At 32.5% G+C, this 18565-nt stretch overlaps 3 protein-coding genes across 5 annotated transcripts; all 3 read left to right on the top strand.

The window, feature by feature from the left end:
- Window positions 1-6147: 6147 nt before the first annotated feature.
- Window positions 6148-6962, top strand: LOC9316448. Its single transcript, XM_021027749.1, has 3 exons — window positions 6148-6166; window positions 6291-6607; window positions 6695-6962. Exons 1-3 carry the CDS (start codon window positions 6148-6150, stop codon window positions 6944-6946), a joined length of 588 nt encoding a protein of 195 aa, XP_020883408.1. The 3' UTR covers window positions 6947-6962.
- On the top strand, window positions 6933-11609 carry LOC9316447 (protein CHROMATIN REMODELING 35). 2 transcript variants are annotated; one of them, XM_021027083.1, is made up of 5 exons: window positions 8204-8457; window positions 8829-9070; window positions 9170-9379; window positions 9467-9619; window positions 9707-11609. In XM_021027083.1, the coding sequence occupies exons 1-5, from the start codon at window positions 8412-8414 to the stop codon at window positions 11489-11491; spliced, it is 2436 nt and encodes an 811-aa protein (XP_020882742.1). In that variant the 5' UTR covers window positions 8204-8411; the 3' UTR covers window positions 11492-11609. The 2 variants fall into 2 exon arrangements, with proteins under 2 accessions (XP_020882743.1, XP_020882742.1); XM_021027084.1 differs by lacking the exons at window positions 8204-8457; window positions 8829-9070; window positions 9170-9379 and adding an exon at window positions 6933-6979.
- A 1346-nt stretch (window positions 11610-12955) lies between these two features.
- LOC9316446 (RNA-binding protein 28) lies at window positions 12956-18517 on the top strand. 2 transcript variants are annotated; one of them, XM_021028410.1, is made up of 19 exons: window positions 12956-13125; window positions 13226-13286; window positions 13362-13398; window positions 13480-13610; window positions 13703-13774; window positions 13858-13904; window positions 13959-14095; window positions 14304-14437; window positions 15082-15221; window positions 15310-15360; window positions 15445-15527; window positions 15611-15665; window positions 15746-15860; window positions 16027-16549; window positions 16662-16875; window positions 16974-17044; window positions 17133-17301; window positions 17378-17507; window positions 17709-18517. In XM_021028410.1, exons 1-19 carry the CDS (start codon window positions 13021-13023, stop codon window positions 18344-18346), a joined length of 2913 nt encoding a protein of 970 aa, XP_020884069.1. In that variant the 5' UTR covers window positions 12956-13020; the 3' UTR covers window positions 18347-18517. The 2 variants fall into 2 exon arrangements, with proteins under 2 accessions (XP_020884069.1, XP_020884067.1); XM_021028408.1 differs by having other exon boundaries at window positions 13858-14095.
- Window positions 18518-18565: the final 48 nt, after the last annotated feature.

The raw sequence follows: 18565 nt of genomic DNA, 5'->3' as shown, positions 1-18565 counted from the left end.
ACAAACTATACCACGAATATCTAGCATCAGGAGATCCATCAAGGTTGCACCAAAGCTTTATCAAAAGACTTATTATAGGTGAGGTGAATCCTAGTATAAGTTTCGTTTATTGCGGTATTGATATGTGAGAAATCTAGGGTTAACAAGAAACAATAGTGCATTTTGTTTCCGAGGAGAATGTTAGAATTTCATCATGTGGATGGCAGTTAATGATTAAGATCACATCAGTTTAAAGTCAATTATAAAAAAAATAAAAATATTTGCCAACTTGCTAATTAGAAACACAATGCTTAACACTTATTATTTTATTTTTTTTGGTAGTCCTAACACTTATTTTTTGAGTATTCAAACATCTATTTAAAAAAAAAAAAAAGCAATGAGTCCGATTGGTAACATTAAGCTGTACAATATTTTTAGATATAAGCTGGACGATAAGCTTTTATGGAATAATATAAAGCTGTACTAAATCTACATATACATTTTTACAGGGGATTTTTGCAAAAAGTCTTTTGGATCCGGGTTTTACCCGGGATTAACTATATTCGGATCTAGAATAAGAAATTTAAGGAAGTTTGTAATAAAAACGACATTAATTCTTAATTAACACCTAAATTAGAAATATATATAATATATCTAAACTAACCATATTTGTTATTTACCTTAACTACTTCTAACCATAATTATTTAAATATTTATTTCTATATAGAAAGAATATGTGATTAAAATAAATATTTTGTAAAAGATTGATTTGGGGAAAAATTGTTATTACGAAAATAATTTGTTTTGTTATAAAAATTAATATTTGTTATTTGTAATTAAACTACATAAATAGTAATAATAATTTGTCTACACCATCAAATGAAAATAGTTAGTTATTTATTTTTTATTTAATATTACGTCATTTTTAAAAAATAAATTCAACAATATAATGTCAATGAGTTTAATTCTAAAGATTTGAAAATATTAAAAAGATACTAACCAAACATTATCTATCCTGATTTGTTTCTAACAATTTCGACACAAATCTTTCGAAAATTTAATGTGATCACAGTTTGTTACTAAAATCTCGATTATATGCCTAAAATCTCGAGAAGATCTTCCTTTAAATCCGCAAATTATAATTTTTGAATTAAATAAACTAACAATACGAATATTCCTAATATATTCGAGTACTAATAATCCTTATTATAGTATATTCCTTATCTAAATACTAAATCTTTTATTTTTAATTCTAATCAAAATTTATGAAATCGGAAATCAATCATGATTTCTTAAACATCCTTAAATTTCGAAATAATCAAAAATTCGAATATGCTGAAAAATCATAACGAAATATCTTTATTTACTTAAATGTTTTAGTAATCGTTATAGCAAAAAAATCAATTCCAGCGCTATTGGTTCTTTAAACTTTTTGATTTACATAGATATTTTGTATTCCATAATTAACTCATTAAATTCTTTGATTTAAATAACTAAAATGTGAATAATAGTATATGTAATAAATATAACATATAATATTTACGAGATTTTCATATACTTGATCTCCAACCCAAATTGGCGAATATATTATTTCTCATAAAATATCTTTAAAAGATTTTTTTTGTTTCGTTTAGATATTATTCAACAAACTTCCTAAAACAAATGGAAATATCTTTAATTAGCTTTCCTCATTCATAAATCCCACCATGCATATAGACGTTATTCAGTTGATAATACAAAATCGAATATATTAGGAATCAAATATATAATTTTCCAATATTTGGAAAATTGTTTTAATTTAGAGAAATTGTTAAAAATGCCCCTTTTTCAATACCCCTTTTCAAAAATGCCCCTTTTGAGAGTCCATTTTTAAGTTTGCCCTCTTTTAATTTTTAATGACCATTTTACCCTTATTTGAAACAAAATTAGGTCCACAAAATACAAAATATTTTTTGGCGGGAAAAGTGATCCCGCAATTTTCCCGCCAAAACACTTGTAAAAACCTTTAAAATACCTTGTAAAATTTCCCCGTAAAAATTTTTCCCGCCAAAAAATTTTTGCGGGAAAAGTGATTCCGCAATTTTTTTGCCGAAATTTTTTTGGCGGGAAAATTTTTGGCGGGAAAAATTTACAAGGTATTTTAAAGGTTTTACGGAGTATTTACAAGTGCTTTGTAAGGTTTTACAATGTATTTTAAAAGGTTTTACAAGGTACTTATAAGGTTTTATAAGGTATTTATAACTTGTAAAACCTTATAAAAAACTTGTAAAACCTTATAACTTGTAAAACCTTATAAAATAGCTTGTAAAATCTTATAATATCTTATAAATACTTTATAAATACGTTGTAAAGCTTTTTAAAATACATTGTAAAACCTTATAAATACCCTGTAAAAACCCTTTAAAATACCTGGTAAATTTTTCCCGCCAAAAATTTAACGCCAAAAAATTTGCGGAATCACTTTTCCCGCAAAAAAAATTTTTTGGCGGGAAAATTTTTTACGGGAAAATTTTACAAGGTATTTTAAAGGTTTTACAAATTTTTACAAGTGTTTTGGCGGGAAAAATTGGGGGATCACTTTTCCCGCCAAAAAATATTTTGTATTTTGTGGACCTAATTTTGTTATATTTCCTTATATATTTATGATATCTTTTATTAAAAGAAGGGTAATTTAGTCATTTTGTACATAAAAGGGGTATTTTTAAAAATGGACATCCAAAGGGGGCATTTTTGAAAAAGGGTATTGAAAAAGGGGCATTTTTGTGAGTCTCCCTTTAATTTTTAGATCAAACCTAAACTTCTCGAGTACTTTTCATTCATCTATATAAAAAAGATCTTTTCAACCATTGATCCACAATACTAAACGTTTTCGTAATAGAGATTTATATGGCTTCTTTTAAACAATGTTCTTAGTACATTTTATATTTCACGTTTGTTTTCTTTTAAAAAATTAATTGTCACCTACTTTTCTTATGTTGCAGCTTTCGATTTTAAGATCTTTGGAAATTATGGACATCATCAACTCCGTCTCCAAAGAAACTATCAAATAAGGTATGCATTAAAAGGTTAGTTAGTCCTTCTTCTTATCTTCAGATACGAATTTTTTTTAGTGTCCAGTATTTTTTTACATTTTCATAATTTCATGTTTCCTCATAATGTTTGTAAATGATTTTCTTTTATAGGCTAACATAACAAGTCCATTCTATTAAAATCATTTTCTTTAACGTAAAAAAGAAATGAATTTGTTAATAAAATAAAGTTCTTATTCTTAATTTTCATTATTCTAATGTTATGTATTTTAATTGTTTTTATGATATATACTTTTACTAAAACCTGTGGATCCGAGTTTTGGTTGGTAAGTGTAATTTTTCTAATCTTTTAAAACCTTTTACAACAATTACATGTTTTATATGGTTAACAATCACATCATATATATTTTATTTTCTTATCCAATGTATTTCATGTTTAATGTTTTCTAATATTTTTTATTGAAACTTTTAAATAGTTTCAAATTATTATAAACATTTAAACTTTATTAAAAGTAAAATATTATAATTATTTAAACATTTAAAAAAGTTTATTTTTATAAAACGTTTTAAATATTTATAATATTAGGAATTTTATAAAGTTTCAAATATTAAATAGTTGAATTTTATAATAATTTATAAGAAATTTAAACATTATAAATATTTACAAAAGATATTAATACGGGACGGTATATTACGGGTGAAATCCTAGATATAACAATCAAAATACTATTATGAATTTTGGGTCGATATTAAATGAAGTTTCGAATATTAGAAATATTTGAATTTTATTGGAAAATGACAAAATGATGTAGATTTCACGGGACAAAGTTATATGGTCGGACGGATTTGGGGTCGATATTAATACAGTATGATATACTACAGGTGAAATCTTATAATTAACAATCAAAATATAACTATACAATCTTAAACACTAAACAAAACTAAACAAATAATATTAACAAAACAAATAAAACTTCAAATTTTAAATCTTTAGTTATAAAATATCGTGTGTACCATACATTTAAATCAAACAAAACAATAGCATATATCTATAGATCATCTTAAAAAAAAATTAATTTTATTATTATTTAATAAAATTATAGACCCGCGGTGTACCGCGGGTTAATATCTAGTAGTGGTACATTAAAGCTGTACAAAAAAGCTAAGAGCAACACTTTTAAATAACGCTTTTGATATATTTTTGTATTAACCAAAAATACAAACTGTTTTATAATAACGCTTTTGATATTGCTTTTATGATTGGTAACAATGAAAGTATTATACCCTATATTATAGTTGTACGTGGTTACTATTCAAACCCAATATATAAAGCTTTCTCCTTACACTGATTAAACGTCCGCTAGCTATAAAAAAAAAAAAAACATTCATTGTAGTCAACAAATTATAATAGGAAATGTAGTATTTTTGTTAGTTTTAGGAAAGCAGTAGTTGTTGTTGTGGTATCAAGCGCTCTCTTAATATTCTTTCCTATATGTAATATACTTTCTCTTGAATATATTTGTTGTAGTCAACTTGCAATTTTTTTATAGATATTTTTGGTGTATTTTTTATTTTAATATGTCAAATAAAATAGTATTACCATACTGAAAAGTCTGTATTAGGTAAATACATATGAAAGTTGACTGTTGGCATTTTGAATAATTTACCAATTTTGAAAATAATTAATAATTGTGACTAAGGGTTATTTTTGGTTAAAATTTGATATTTATAATAAAACATTTACATTGAAATTATAGGAAAATATATTTATTATTAACTAGAAAATTAATCATACAGAAAAATAATCATTTAACTAATATACATTGTCCATTTCATATAAACAAAAAAGTAAATATTTGCACATATATATAATAATGATTATATATATATATATTTAAATACAACCCAATGAATAAATAAGTTAGGTGATATACAAACATAACGGTATTTTAAATATTCACGCAAAAATTAAATAATTCGTTACACATTTTGTCAACAACATTTCATTTATTCTTTTGAAAAATTATATTGCATTTTTACAAATATATATATATATATATATATAATAGAAAATTTATATAATAATAAATAAGATAGTTGCTTAATGGATATCACAATATTAACGGTATTTTTGAATATTAAGCACAAAACTGTTAAAAATAATATATCATTTCAAATGTGCGCGCCAATCGTCTAAAGTTACGTGGTTAAGAATATATTAGTAAATGTTAGTAGTTTAATAATTCTAATTTTTGGTAGAAGTTGATGTATTGATAGTAATAAACTAGATACAAAAAGTAGCTTAAACATATTATTTTTATACTACTTTTATATCTTACATTTTAACAATGATTATTTTAAATAAAAATTAGAGGAAATTTTTTATATTTTATTTAATTATATCATATTTTTCGTTTTTGGTAAAATAATTTATTTTTAGTTCCTTCTTTATGATATAAATAAATGAGCAGAGAACACAAAATTCATTTTCTATATCAAAAAGTTTTTGTTTCTCTGATTCTTGATAGCAAACACATTCCAAACAAAACTAAGAAAAATTCTGAATCTTCTGCTTGATTCAATGGATGATAATCAACAAAATTCACAAAAGAAAGGTATGGATCATTGATTATGTGCCTATCCTATATTATATGAATTGTTTGCTGCAAATTCAGATCTGATTTTGTTTTTCTTTATAGATATATATTTTGTGTCTACATTTTTTTTGTGATTACAATATTCTCCATTTTTTCTTAAAGAATGTCTTTTTTTTCTTCTTCTTATAATTGACTTTCAAATTAAATAGTGTTCCGAAGAGATGTTCTTATTTATATAATCCTCTTCTTTTTTGGTTGTCGACACCAGTGTGAAATTTGGATATAGAACTATTCATAAATCATCTATATAATATGGATCTAAAATTTTTATATTGGAAAAGTAGAAGATATAACGTTAAAAAAAAAGTACATGTAGATACCTAAGAGCCCATCTCAGTGATTGATTTGAAGAAGAAGCATGTTTCATGTTCATACTAGCTTAACATTTATGTGAAAGCTATTCGTATTTCGGAAGATCTTTCGAAATTGACCATAAACATGATGTATGTTCATGTTATACAGATTATTGATTAATATGTTAGATGATATACAAGCATAACGGTATTTTAAATATTCCCGCGAAAACTAATATATTTATGAAGGCCGCCTATATTTTCTTTTTTTGGATTTATTTGAAGAAATTAAAAACTCCCTTTGGTGAAAATGTTTGATTGATGATGAACAGCTTGTACCCAAGAAGATCTTGCCAAGCGCCTTGACCCATTCTATCTACCTAATCTCTTTGATGGGTTAGAAGATAGTAAATACGGATGTCTTGCTGATGATGTTAGGAGACTTTGTAAGCTAAAACGTGACTATTTGAGAGGTTCTATCTCGCTGGAAGATATCGAAGCTAGAGCAGAGAAAAAACCAGCCAAATCTGCTAATATTACTATCATCGAACCAACCAAGTCTGCTAGTATTACTATCATCGAACCAACCAAGTCTACTAATATTATTATCATCGATTCAGATGATGAGATGCCTCAAGACTCAGTTATTGTAAGCTTTAAATGTTTGTTTATTAATCTGATTTTATGTTTTGTTGTCAAGTTTAAATATTTATAATCGTTTTGCATTATTTTCCAGCCTCTAGATGATAGAAGATCGAAGAAGCTCAAGGAAGTGATTGTTGTGGATGACGATGAACCTTGGTTCTCTGGTTATGATAAGTTGACTAAAGGCTCGGCTTCTACTAGCAATGCTCTTCGAAACAGTTCTTATGGAAATAGCTCAGGATGTCTTCAAGAAGGTTGTGTTGGGGAGGGTTCAACGAGGAATTCTACTGTTAATGACAATCAAACTCCCATGGATATAGATGCAAAAGAAGAAGAACATTAGAGGCAGATGGCTTTTGCTCAAGAATCAATTAAGGTTACTTCCTGTACATTTTCAGTCAATCATAGAGCTCTAATTTGTATATATTGATTAGAGTTCTTGAGCATGTATCTGGTTAGCGTTTTCTGCTGATTTTTTTGCCTATGTTCTTGGTTAGGTAACGGTGGAGAATGACCAAAGTAATGATCACAAACAAGTTGAAGAATGAAAGTAGTGGTTTTTGTTGTGGTATCAAGTACTCTCTTCATACCAAAAAAAAAAAAAACACCCTCTTAATATTATTTCCTATATTTAATATAATTTGTATTCAACCTGCAGTTTTTGTTTTATTAAATAAAATAGTATAATTTTAATATTATACAAGCTGTGTTGACTGTTGGCTTTTGAATAAATTGCCAATTTTTTTTTCCAAAATTAATAGGTTTGAGTGTTTGACTAAGAATTAATTTTTGGTTAAAATTTGACAAATAAATTTGATAATTTTTTTTTAAAATTACATTGAAATTATTAAACAAAATTTTATTATGAAACAGGAAGATAATCATATAACTAATAATACATTGTCCATTCCATGTACACACTAGCTTAACATATATGTGAAGCTATTCGTCAATTTATGTGAAGATATTCCGAAATTGACCATATATAAACATGATGCAAGAAATCTTACAAAAATAATTAATATGTTAAGTGATATAAACATAACGGTATTTGTTTGTCCAAAAAAAAACATAACGGTATTTTAAATATTCCCGCGAAAACTAATCTATTAATTAAAGCCTTTTAAAATTTTATTTTATTTGCGTTATATAGAGACCAAAACGGTTAGTTACTTTTTTCTTTACCGCCAAAACTTAAAACTCCTTGGAACCCTAACATACCAATTGAAGTATTCACACCGAATCATCTTTCTTTATCGGATTTTCTCGAAAGGACGACACTCAATCATCTAAAACCTTTTTTTTAGATTAGCATGGGTACATATAGCTCATTTCTATTCCTACATAGATATATATGGAAGAGATAGACATAAACATGACTCCACCAAAATATGAGTACACTAAGCATATATAAGTTTGAAATGTTTTTAAAGATTTTGGAAATGCCATGGTATTGTAGACAACATAACATTAGAAACACACATACTACACAGTACACACAACACTCAGAGTAGAGAGCAAGTTTAAGTGTGTAGATATAATAAATGTGTATATATTGATTTGTCTTATTGACCTTCCGAAACCGTCCGTGTTCTTGTCTCTCTCCTTTGCCACTTTGCCACCATGACTAACTTCTATTATGGGAAACCAAAAAGCTTCAATTTTTCCAGAAAAAAAGCAGATCTATTTGTCTTCTTTGCTTAAAATCTCTCTGATTCATGCATAAAGCTTGCATCTTTGGAGTCTTTTACATGTTTGTAGTCGTAGTTTTGATCTAAGGAGCTCTGTTTAGCTAGCGAAGATCAAACATGGTGGGTACTAATCACTTTCCATTTTCGAAGCCGAGGGAGACGCGTACGTTTATATACTTACACTCTCGTTTCTTTGTTCTTCTGTAACTTCTCTTGTTGCTGAAAGAAGAAGATTAGTCTCTGTTTATGGAAAGTTCAAAGATTCAGAATTTGAGTGTGCAAATCTAAAAAGCCAAATGGGTTTTGCTTGATTTCTAGAGCTAAACCGAATCTGTTGATTCTAAAACCCACATTGGTTTTTTTTTGTTTCCATGAGTTCATTTATGACTGTAGATTTCTTGCTGGATGAGATTTTGACCTAAAAATCGTTTCTTTTTTGAGTTTGTTTGAAGAAATTAAACCCCTTTTGGTGCAGATGTTAGTTGCCTTATGTTTCTGCTTCTAATTTTTACTGGTGATTGATGACGTACACAGCTTGGACTTTGAGGTCACGTAGCAGGAGCATTACTCAAGAAGAACTTGCCAAGCGTCCCGACCCGTTCAGTGTACCGAATCTTCTTGATGGGCTTGAAGATGGTGTATACGGATGTCTTGCTGATAATGTTAAGAGACTTTGTAAGCTGAGACAGGAATATTTGAATGGTTCTATCTCACTGGAAGATATCGAAGCTAGAGAAGAGAAAAAACCTTCCAAGTTGCCTCAAGAATCAGTTACTGTAAGCTTTAATCACAGAAATTAATGTTCATTTGTTAAATGTTTGTCTATAATCTGGTTTCATGTTTTGTTGCATGTGATCCCGCTTTGCATTTTTCAGCCTCTATATAAAAGGCTGAAGAAGCTCAAGGAAGTGATTGTTGTGAAGAATGGAGATAGCTCAGGATCTGACATGAGTCCACAAGGTTATGACGAGGAGGATTCATCGAGTAATTCAACTGATATTGACAATCAAAGTCCTCTATATGTAGATGCAGAAGAAGAAGAAGAGCTTTGGAGGCAGATGGCTTTTGCTCAAGAATCAATTAAGGTTAACATTTTCGAGTTCTGGAGCAGGTGTCTGCTCTCTATGCATTTGTAGCGTTTTCAGATGATTTTTGCCTATGTTCTTGGTTAGGTAACGGTGGAGGATTCACAAAGTAATGATCACAAACAAGTCGAAGACTGTGACCATTCCTTCATCTGCAAGGACGATATTGGAGAAGTGTGTCGTGTTTGTGGACTCATCAAGAAACCAATTGAGAGCATGATTGAAGTTGTGTTCAACAAGGTTAGTGATCACTGATAACTGTGTCTGGAATATATTGATTTTGTTACAAATATTCAGAAGTTCAATCTACTTTCTTTCCTGGTGTAGCCAAAGAGATCAAGAAGAACTTATATGCGTGAAAAAGAAAATGGGGAAACGAGTAGGGCCTTCTCAGGAATCCAGTCTTCTCAGACAAACATTTTGGGAGAAAAAATGTTCATTCACCCATGGCATGATCAGGAGATGAGGCCTCACCAGACTGAAGGATTCAGATTTTTATGCAACAACCTTGCAGCGGATGAGCCAGGTGGATGCATATTAGCTCATGCACCAGGATCAGGCAAGACATTTCTGCTCATCAGCTTTCTGCAGAGCTTCATGGCTATGGATCCGCAGGCTAGACCATTGATTGTGCTACCGAAGGGGATCATAGAGTCATGGAAGAGAGAGTTTACTTTGTGGGAAGTTGAGAAGATTCCCCTGCTTGATTTCTACAGCGTGAAAGCAGAATCACGGAAGCAGCAACTGAAGGTTTTGGGGCAATGGCTCAAGGAGAGAAGCATTCTGTTTCTTGGGTACCAACAGTTTACGAGGATCATCTGCGATGATAAGAATTTTGAGGCAGCTTCAGAAGATTGTAAGCTGATATTGCTTGAGAAGCCAACGTTGCTTATACTTGATGAGGGTCATACGTCAAGGAATAAGGAGACGAACATGCTTATTTCGCTTGCTCGTGTCAAGACTCCTCGAAAGGTGGTTCTCACAGGGACCTTGTTCCAAAACAACGTTGAGGAAGTGTTCAACATTTTGAATCTTGTTCGGCCCAAGTTCTTGAAGCGTCCTGGAACTCGGGAGATTGTTTCTCGTATCATGAGCAAGGCAGAGATACCGAGAGGCAAACAGGTGAACCAGAGTAGTATCGAGGGGACTTTCTTCGCTGCAGTAGAGCTTACATTACAGAAGAGTATAGACTTTTCTGCCAAAGCCAGCTTGATAAAGGATCTCCGCGAAATGACCCGTAATATCTTGCATTATCACAAAGCAGATTTTAGCGGCTTGCTTCCGGGGCTTAGTGAGTTCACTGTCATGCTAAATTTGAGCTCAATTCAGAGAGATGAAATCAAGGGTCTGAGGAAAATGGAACTGTTCAAGCAGATCTCTCTTGGTGCTGCTTTGTATATACACCCAAAGCTCAAATCTTTCTTGGAGGAAAACCCTTCCAACGGGGAAAAAGGTTTTGCTGATAACAACGCAACAGTTATGAAGCTGGACAAGATGCTGAAGAAGATCAATGTCAGAGATGGTGTGAAGATGAAATTCTTCCTCAACCTCTTAGCTCTGTGTGAATCAACAGGAGAGAAGCTTTTGGTGTTCAGCCAATACATTGTTCCAATAAAGACTCTTGAGAGACTGATGAGCTCAATGAAAGGTTGGCGTTTAGGGAAAGAGATGTTCACAATCACAGGTGATTCAAGCAATGAACAGAGAGAATGGTCAATGGAGAGATTCAACAATTCACCAGAGGCTAAAGTGTTTTTCGGATCGATCAAAGCTTGTGGGGAAGGAATATCACTAGTGGGTGCATCACGAGTTCTGATTCTTGATGTTCATCTGAACCCATCAGTGACTCAGCAAGCCGTGGCTCGAGCTTATAGACCAGGACAGAAGAGGAAAGTGTATGCGTACAAGCTCGTAGCTGCGGAGTCACCAGAGGAAGAGAACTACGAAACGTGTACGCGTAAAGAGATGATGTCTAAGATGTGGTTCGAGTGGAATGTTGGCTCAGGAAGAGGTGATTTTGGGCTAAGAGCCATTGATGTTGATCACTCCGGTGATGCGTTTCTTGAAACGACCAAGATGAAGGAAGATATCAAGTGTTTATACACAAGGTAAACCGATTCGAACCGGATATTGATCGTTTGGTCAATCAGATAATAATAACATTATATTTGCATTTATGTTTTCTAAACACTCTGGTTCGATGGTTCAACGTGGTTTCGGTTTATTTTCTTTTTAATTTGAAAGACTTTCTAGTAAGGCCCTGAATGGTGACAAGGAGAGGTGCGGAATTCAAGTGTAGTTTTTGAAAAACGCCTTTTGTCACCAATCAGTTATCTTTTTAGGTAATCTGTGGTTTTTTAAAAAGAAAGAAAAATCTGTTCACGGTTTTCAAAACAAGGTTTTAACACTTGGACCGCAGTAGTGTTTTCCAACAACCAATTACCCTGTGGTTTTACAAATTCCGCAGTAGATAAAACGAAATATTAATCTCTTTATTTATTTTTATTTTTTTTAACAACTGAAACAGTCACTAATTTCTAAATAGGTAGTACAAAAAGCAAAATAACTAAAATGGTGGTCACGTGTAAGTTTGATACAGAGAGCATAATGTGAAAGCTTATTAATTTATAGAATAATTAGTAAATAGGAGTTAATTTTTTTTTTCAGAATAAATGGGAGTTAATAACCACCACATATTTTAAGTTTTTAACAAAAAAACTCTTAATAATGCATAATTTTTTAAACATGTCTTTTTTAGAATTTTTTTTTAACTTACTTCACTATTTTTCATAAACTATAAAATAATCAGTTTTATTACGGAAAAAAACAGATTTATAGAAATATAAAGAAACTATAGTCATTTTTGTTAAAAATATGGTTAAATGATTTCATATTAATTATATAATAAATATTTAAATTATTTTTTTGTTAAATAATTTTAGTGTAAATAATATACTTACTAAATGATCTACTATATTTCATACTGTGATATTAACATATTGATTTATAATATATGGTTTAAATTTTAAAACAAAAAATTAAATTTGTATTTTGATCAATTTGTGTATTACTAATGATTTATAAATTTATGTTATTGTTTATTTATTAACAAAAAAATTAATTATTAATATATATATATATTAAACCGCACTTGTCCCGCAAATAGCTTTTTTCACCAATCAAATTTTATTTCGTACCGCTTATTTTATACAAACCGCACTTGTCCCGCAAATATATTTCTCCCGTACGTCCCGCAGTTGAACCGTACCGCAATGTAATACTGCACTTCTCCCGTACCGCAAAACGCAGTTACCATTCGGAGCCTAAATTTAAGTTTATTCTTCATTTGTATTTCAATTACATATACTGTTGTTGAGTTTATAAAAACAGTAAAAAAAGAACCGATCACTAATGCCAAAAAATATAGTAAAAATAAATAAATTAAACCGAAAACTTGAAAAAACCGAACCGAGCCAACAGAAAACGTACCATTCGGTTCGGAGTAATTTTATCTGGGTAAGTCGGTTAACATGGTTAAGTGGTTTAGTAGATAAACCCTAGATTTCTTATTCACATCATCTTCAGCCCTCTTCCTCAAAACCCTAATCGTAATCTCTCGCTAGAGTGCTTAAGGTCTATCAATGGGGAAAAACAAGAGAGAGAGGAAAGATGGAGAAGAAAAATCTCCACAGTCTGCCACCACTGTTTGCGTGTCTGGCTTGCCTTATTCCATCACCAACGCTCAGGTACTTTCTTTGATCCTACCGATAATTGGAGGTTGGCTTGTAGTTGTAGAAACCTATGAATTTCTTAATAGCGTTGTTTGTTTTCTTCAAATTGCTTCAGCTTGAAGAAGCCTTTAGTGAAGTTGGTCCCGTCAGGCGTTGCTATCTGATCACAAATAAGGGTGAGAATTTGAAATTTAAGTTATCATCACGCACGCTTATTCAGAAGCTAATGATCTTTATTTATTTATTTGCAGGTTCTAATGAACACCGTGGCTTTGCGTTTGTTACATTGTAAGCTAATCACTTGTTGAATTCTAACTAGGCAAAGTGATGATATTGGTTGTTACAATCCCAAGTTTCTTCCTTTGGCAGTGCTTTACCAGAAGATGTTAACCGTGCCATTGAGTTGAAGAACGGTTCTACTTTTGGGGGCCGTAGGATTACTGTTAAACAAGCCACAAATCGACCTTCTCTTAAAGAGCGTCGAACTAAAGCAGTTCAAGGTTGGTATTCACCTATTGTTATCTCAGCATTCACCTATTCTTTGACATCAATTTTTCTTGTCTAACATTTCTTCTTACTTTTTCCGAATTAGGAATCTCTTTACCTGATGATTCCCAGGCACAGAGTGACAAGGACACTTTGATCCCCGAGACAGACGAGAAAGGTATAAGCTTGCATATATATGATTTTTCACTCTAAGTAAGTTTCTTTGGTTCGAGTTTATCATTTAATTTGTATTTGCATCAGTTCCTCCACCTGAAACAAAAGTAGAGAAGCCAATTGAGCGCAAGAAAGTAGAGAAGCCAATTGAGAGCAAAAAAGTAGAGAAGCCAATTGAGCGAAAAAAAGTAGAGAAGCCAATTGAGAGCAAAAAAGTAGAGAAGCCAATTGAGCGCAAACAAGTAGAGAAGCCAATTGAGCGCAAAGGACCAACAAAGCTTCATGTTGATTTACCTGATAAAGAAACATGTTCAGATAAGCAAAGGTATGATTTTTATAATAATGTGCTGATTTCTGTATAGATATATATATCCTGAATGAATTTATAATTGCCTTTGTAACAAAGACTATGTTTTTGAGAGTAAGCATGTAATTAGAAAGATTTGTAAACCTAATATTCTATACGCATCATCAAAACTGCGTTTCTCGTTTTCTTGCTTATATATATGTTTACTTTTTTTTCATGGGTGAAGAGTTGCAAGAACTGTAATATTTGGTGGGCTTGCTAATGCTGAGATGGCAGAGGTAGTCCATAGTCGAGTCAAAGAAATTGGGACTGTGTGCTCTGTCAGATATCCCCTACCCAAAGAAGAGCTCCAACAAAATGGTAACAATCTTGTAAAGAAAATGGAGGCAAAGGCCTGTTTTCATACCCCAACTAAGTCTATTAGTTATATCTATTAGTTACAAGGTTTTTATTTCGTAAAACTGTCAAGTTATCCTTCAAAGCTGCTTGATCTATGCCTACGAAATCTTCACTGCACAAAATGAATAGTCTCAATGAACACTATTAGGACATGAATTTCCATTGACTATAACAGGTTTCGTAAATTCCTGGGAAGAGATTAAGTATAAAGTAAAAACACCTTTTTCGCTAGTGTTGGAATTATATTGACTTTTGAAATATTGATGTTGGAATGTATCTCCTGCTCGTGTTTTCCATTGCCTCGCGTTTCTTTATCTTGTGGCTTAATACTAGCTTGTTACTTCTTTTTTTTGAACAGATCTAGCTTGTTACTTTATATCTTCACTTAACTACGTCTATTTGTTATATATATCACGTCATATTTTCTTAAAGCCTGTGTGCACATACCTTTATAGTATTTGAATATAGTTTGCAAGACATTCTTATCCACGTCTTAATTACTACTGTGGGCATGTAGCTGTAAACTTATTTGGTTTCTTATAAGAAAATGCCAGACTTTGTGCTCATGATGCATTTATTAAGCGTCAGAACTATTACTTTTTCAGGTCTTACCCAAGATGGATGCAGGGCAGAAGCATCAGCTGTTCTCTTTACGAGTGTCAAATCTGCTTGTGCCGTTGTTGCAAAATTACATCAAACAGAGATAAAGGGAAATCTCATTTGGGCTCGTCAGCTTGGTGGGGAGGTGAACATCATTTACTTTTCACCACTGTATCTCTTAAATGATTAGCATGTGAATCAGTTCATAATTTATTGGTGTTTTTTGGAGGTAGGGTTCAAAGGCTCAGAAGTGGAAACTAATTATACGAAATCTTCCTTTCCAGGTTCTTAAAACTCGTACTTTTTTGCCATCTCTACAATTTCATACATAAATTCGTTGCTTCTCATGGATTTTTTGAATTTTGCAGGCTAAACCTAGTGACATTAAAGAGGTCTTTTCAGCAGTAGGGTTTGTCTGGGATGTTTTTATTCCTAAAAATTTTGAAACTGGGTATGTTCTAACTCGTCTGAGTGATTTCTTGATTATGAATAAATCATTGTATATTATTCTCATTTTAGTTTATATTTTTGCAGGCTACCTAAGGGTTTTGCATTTGTCAAATTCACGTGTAAGAAAGATGCAGAAAATGTAAGATCTAGTAACATGGGTATCTTGATTTTGTTATCCTCCATTCGTATCACTTGTCTTAATTACTTTTGCATCTTCAGGCAATTCAAATGTTCAATGGGCACATGTTTGGTAAAAGGCCTATAGCTGTAGACTGGGCTGTACCTAAGAATCTTTACAATGGTGCTGCTGATGCCACTACTGCTTCAGCAGATGGTATGTTACCGTATTTTCTTTTTATCACTGGATTTTTTAAGAACTTTAATTATTAAAAACTTTTTTCCTCAACTTGTATATGAGGGAAACAGATACAGTCAGTGGGAAGTTTTGTTTTATCTCCTCCTAACATATAGTCATGCTTTTTTGACGCAAACCTTGGCAGGTGACCAAAAAGGAAGCGACGGGGACAGTGATAACAGTAGTGTTGATTTGGAGGAGGTTGATGATGCTGTAGAAAGTCACCCACCTTCAGGAGATGATACTGATGATGAGGAGGAGGATGGCAGTAACAAACTGAGTGAATCAGATGCACTGGAGAAAGATGTTGGGACCGATGTGAATTTTAAAGAGGAAGCAGATGTTGCGAGAAAGGTTCTTAAGAACTTGCTTGCGTCTTCAAAAGGTTCTATTGCTTCTCCTGATGGTGAGACAGAGGAGTCGGATAAAAGCAAACTTAAAAATTCATCAACTAAGCCAGTCGCTGACTCTTCTGGTGTCTCTGAACCTTTGAAATCCGGTAAAACTAAAGAGGTGGCTCCTAAAGAAACGCAGGAAAATGAGCATTTTGAGAGAACTTTATTTATAAGAAACATCCCATTTGATGTTACTAAGGAAGAAGTCAAACAGAAGTTTGCTGTATTTGGGGAAGTTGAATCTTTATTCCTGGTTCTCAACAAGGTCACAAAGTATGCATTCTTATATGCTTTGAAATTCATTCAATCATTAAAACAAACTTAAAGCTCTGGTATCTCCATAAACTCAAAGCCTCACATTTTTCTCTCTGTGTTTTCTTCTCAGACGGCCAGAAGGGACTGCTTTTCTCAAGTTCAAAAAAGCAGATGCATCAGTTGCAGCCATATCAGCTGCCAATACTGCCTCAGGTGTCGGTGTCCTTCTTAAAGGCAGACAACTGAACGTTATGAGAGCTGTGGGTAAGAAAGCTGCACATGACATAGAACTCAAAAAGACAGAGGAGAAGAATGTTGACCATCGGAATCTTTATCTTGCTAAGGTACACATTTCTCCCAGTCCTCACAAATCTTTGGAAATCTTATTATCTGCATGCTTTTCAAACACACTGATATATCATCCTGTTTTGACTTTCCACAGGAAGGTCAGATCCTTGATGATTCACCTGCTGCTGAGGGTGTGTCTGCGGAAGATATGGACAGGCGACGAAGGTAAAACTTTTCTTACTTTCCCATATATGCACGTTACTGTCTAGTGATTTGGGCTGAGTGAAGAGTGAGCATGTGATTGTCCTCACAGATTGCATGAAAACAAAATGAAAAAGCTTCAGTCTCCTAACTTCCATGTATCTCGAACAAGGCTTGTGATCTATAATTTGCCCAAATCCATGAATCAAAAGCAACTACACAAGCTCTTAGTTGATGCTGTTACCTCACGAGCTACAAAGCAGAAGCCGGGTATTCGACAGGTCAGCTATTCGCCTTTGTTGTACAATTCAAACATAGTTCTATGATCTGAACCTAGTTTCTTTGTTTTCTACGCAGATCAAGTTCTTACAAAATGAGAAGAAGGGTAAAGTTGATACTAAGAACTACTCCCGTGGAGTTGCCTTTGTCGAGTTCACGGAGCATGAACATGCTCTAGTGGCCCTGAGAGTACTTAACAACAATCCTGGTAATTGATCTTGCTGGAAGCTAACTTTCCATCGAAATTCAAGTACTTTTTCTAAACGATTTGCAATTTGATCATTTTGTGGTTATCTCATTAATCAGAGTAAGATGAGACAAGTATCATTTTGCATGCGATTTAGAATGCAGTGAAGTCCAAGAATCATAATTTTCATGCTATGGTAATCATTTTGGTTTATCTCTGCAGAAACATTTGGTCCCCAGCACCGCCCTGTTATAGAATTTGCTGTTGATAATGTCCAGAAGCTGAAGATACGAGAAGCTAAGCAGCAGCAGTTTCAGCAACGTGATAAACACAATGAATCTGAGCAGCAGCAGTCGAATGGCGAAGCGCAGGCACCTGACAATAAATACAAACGAAAAACGAGGGAAGGGGATAACAGTGGTCCAAGGAAAGAGAACGCAGCCAGGTTTAAGAAGGGACCTGGTCGCCCAGGTGTAGAGAGTAAAGAAGAAGCAAAATCCAATATAGCAGTAAAGGATGATGCAGCAGAGAAGAAGAGACCTATACGCACACAGGAAAAACCGTCTTCAAACAAGAAAGGCCAATTGATGAGACAGAAAGAGACAACTGAGAAACCAAATCCAAAGATTTCCAAAGATTTGAGGGAACCAAGAAAAAGGAAGTTTGGGGAGGATAGAGGTGAAGAGAATATAAATGGACAGAGGAAGAGGAAGAAGAAGCAAGGTCAAGGTGGTGCAGAGGTTGTGGACAAACTTGATATGTTGATTGAGCAATACAGGTCTAAGTTCTCGCAGAGCTCAGCCAAAACCGGCCCACAAAAACAGAGTTCCGGTCAAGTCAGGAGGTGGTTCGAATCCTGAGACTTTTAATCAAATGTCAGTTTTGATCCTCAAGTTTCATTGTATTGTTTTTTATACCGTCTTAAAAATCTCCAAAGTGTTGATTCCTGAAAACACGTCCTTGTTTTGATTTTGTATTGTCAGAACTAGACCGAACTCGAACCTTATCAAATCAGGATTTATTTTGTTGAACCGGACCGGTTTATTCTGCAAAGTTAACATGTTAAATATATCCTATAA

Source organism: Arabidopsis lyrata, assembly GCF_000004255.2.
Source record: "Arabidopsis lyrata subsp. lyrata unplaced genomic scaffold ARALYscaffold_4, whole genome shotgun sequence".
In the NCBI taxonomy this organism is placed as follows: Eukaryota; Viridiplantae; Streptophyta; class Magnoliopsida; order Brassicales; family Brassicaceae; genus Arabidopsis; species Arabidopsis lyrata.
The sequence above is the reverse complement of the archived record's forward strand: the minus strand, read 5'-3'. Positions and strand labels throughout refer to the sequence as shown.

Bases quoted from the DNA above. Each gene is read 5' to 3' on its own strand.
- LOC9316446 (XM_021028408.1), top strand. From the start codon at position 13,021: ATGGGGAAAAACAAGAGAGAGAGGAAAGATGGAGAAGAAAAATCTCCA. The intron at 15,528-15,610 runs GTATGTTCTAAC...ATATTTTTGCAG, and splicing joins CCTAAAAATTTTGAAACTGG to GCTACCTAAGGGTTTTGCAT. The intron at 17,302-17,377 runs GTCAGCTATTCG...TTTTCTACGCAG, and splicing joins AGAAGCCGGGTATTCGACAG to ATCAAGTTCTTACAAAATGA.
- LOC9316447 (XM_021027083.1), top strand. From the start codon at position 8,412: ATGGTGGGTACTAATCACTTTCCATTTTCGAAGCCGAGGGAGACGC. The intron at 9,071-9,169 runs GTAAGCTTTAAT...TGCATTTTTCAG, and splicing joins TGCCTCAAGAATCAGTTACT to CCTCTATATAAAAGGCTGAA. The intron at 9,380-9,466 runs GTTAACATTTTC...GTTCTTGGTTAG, and splicing joins TTGCTCAAGAATCAATTAAG to GTAACGGTGGAGGATTCACA.
- LOC9316448 (XM_021027749.1), top strand. The intron at 6,608-6,694 runs GTAAGCTTTAAA...ATTATTTTCCAG, and splicing joins TGCCTCAAGACTCAGTTATT to CCTCTAGATGATAGAAGATC.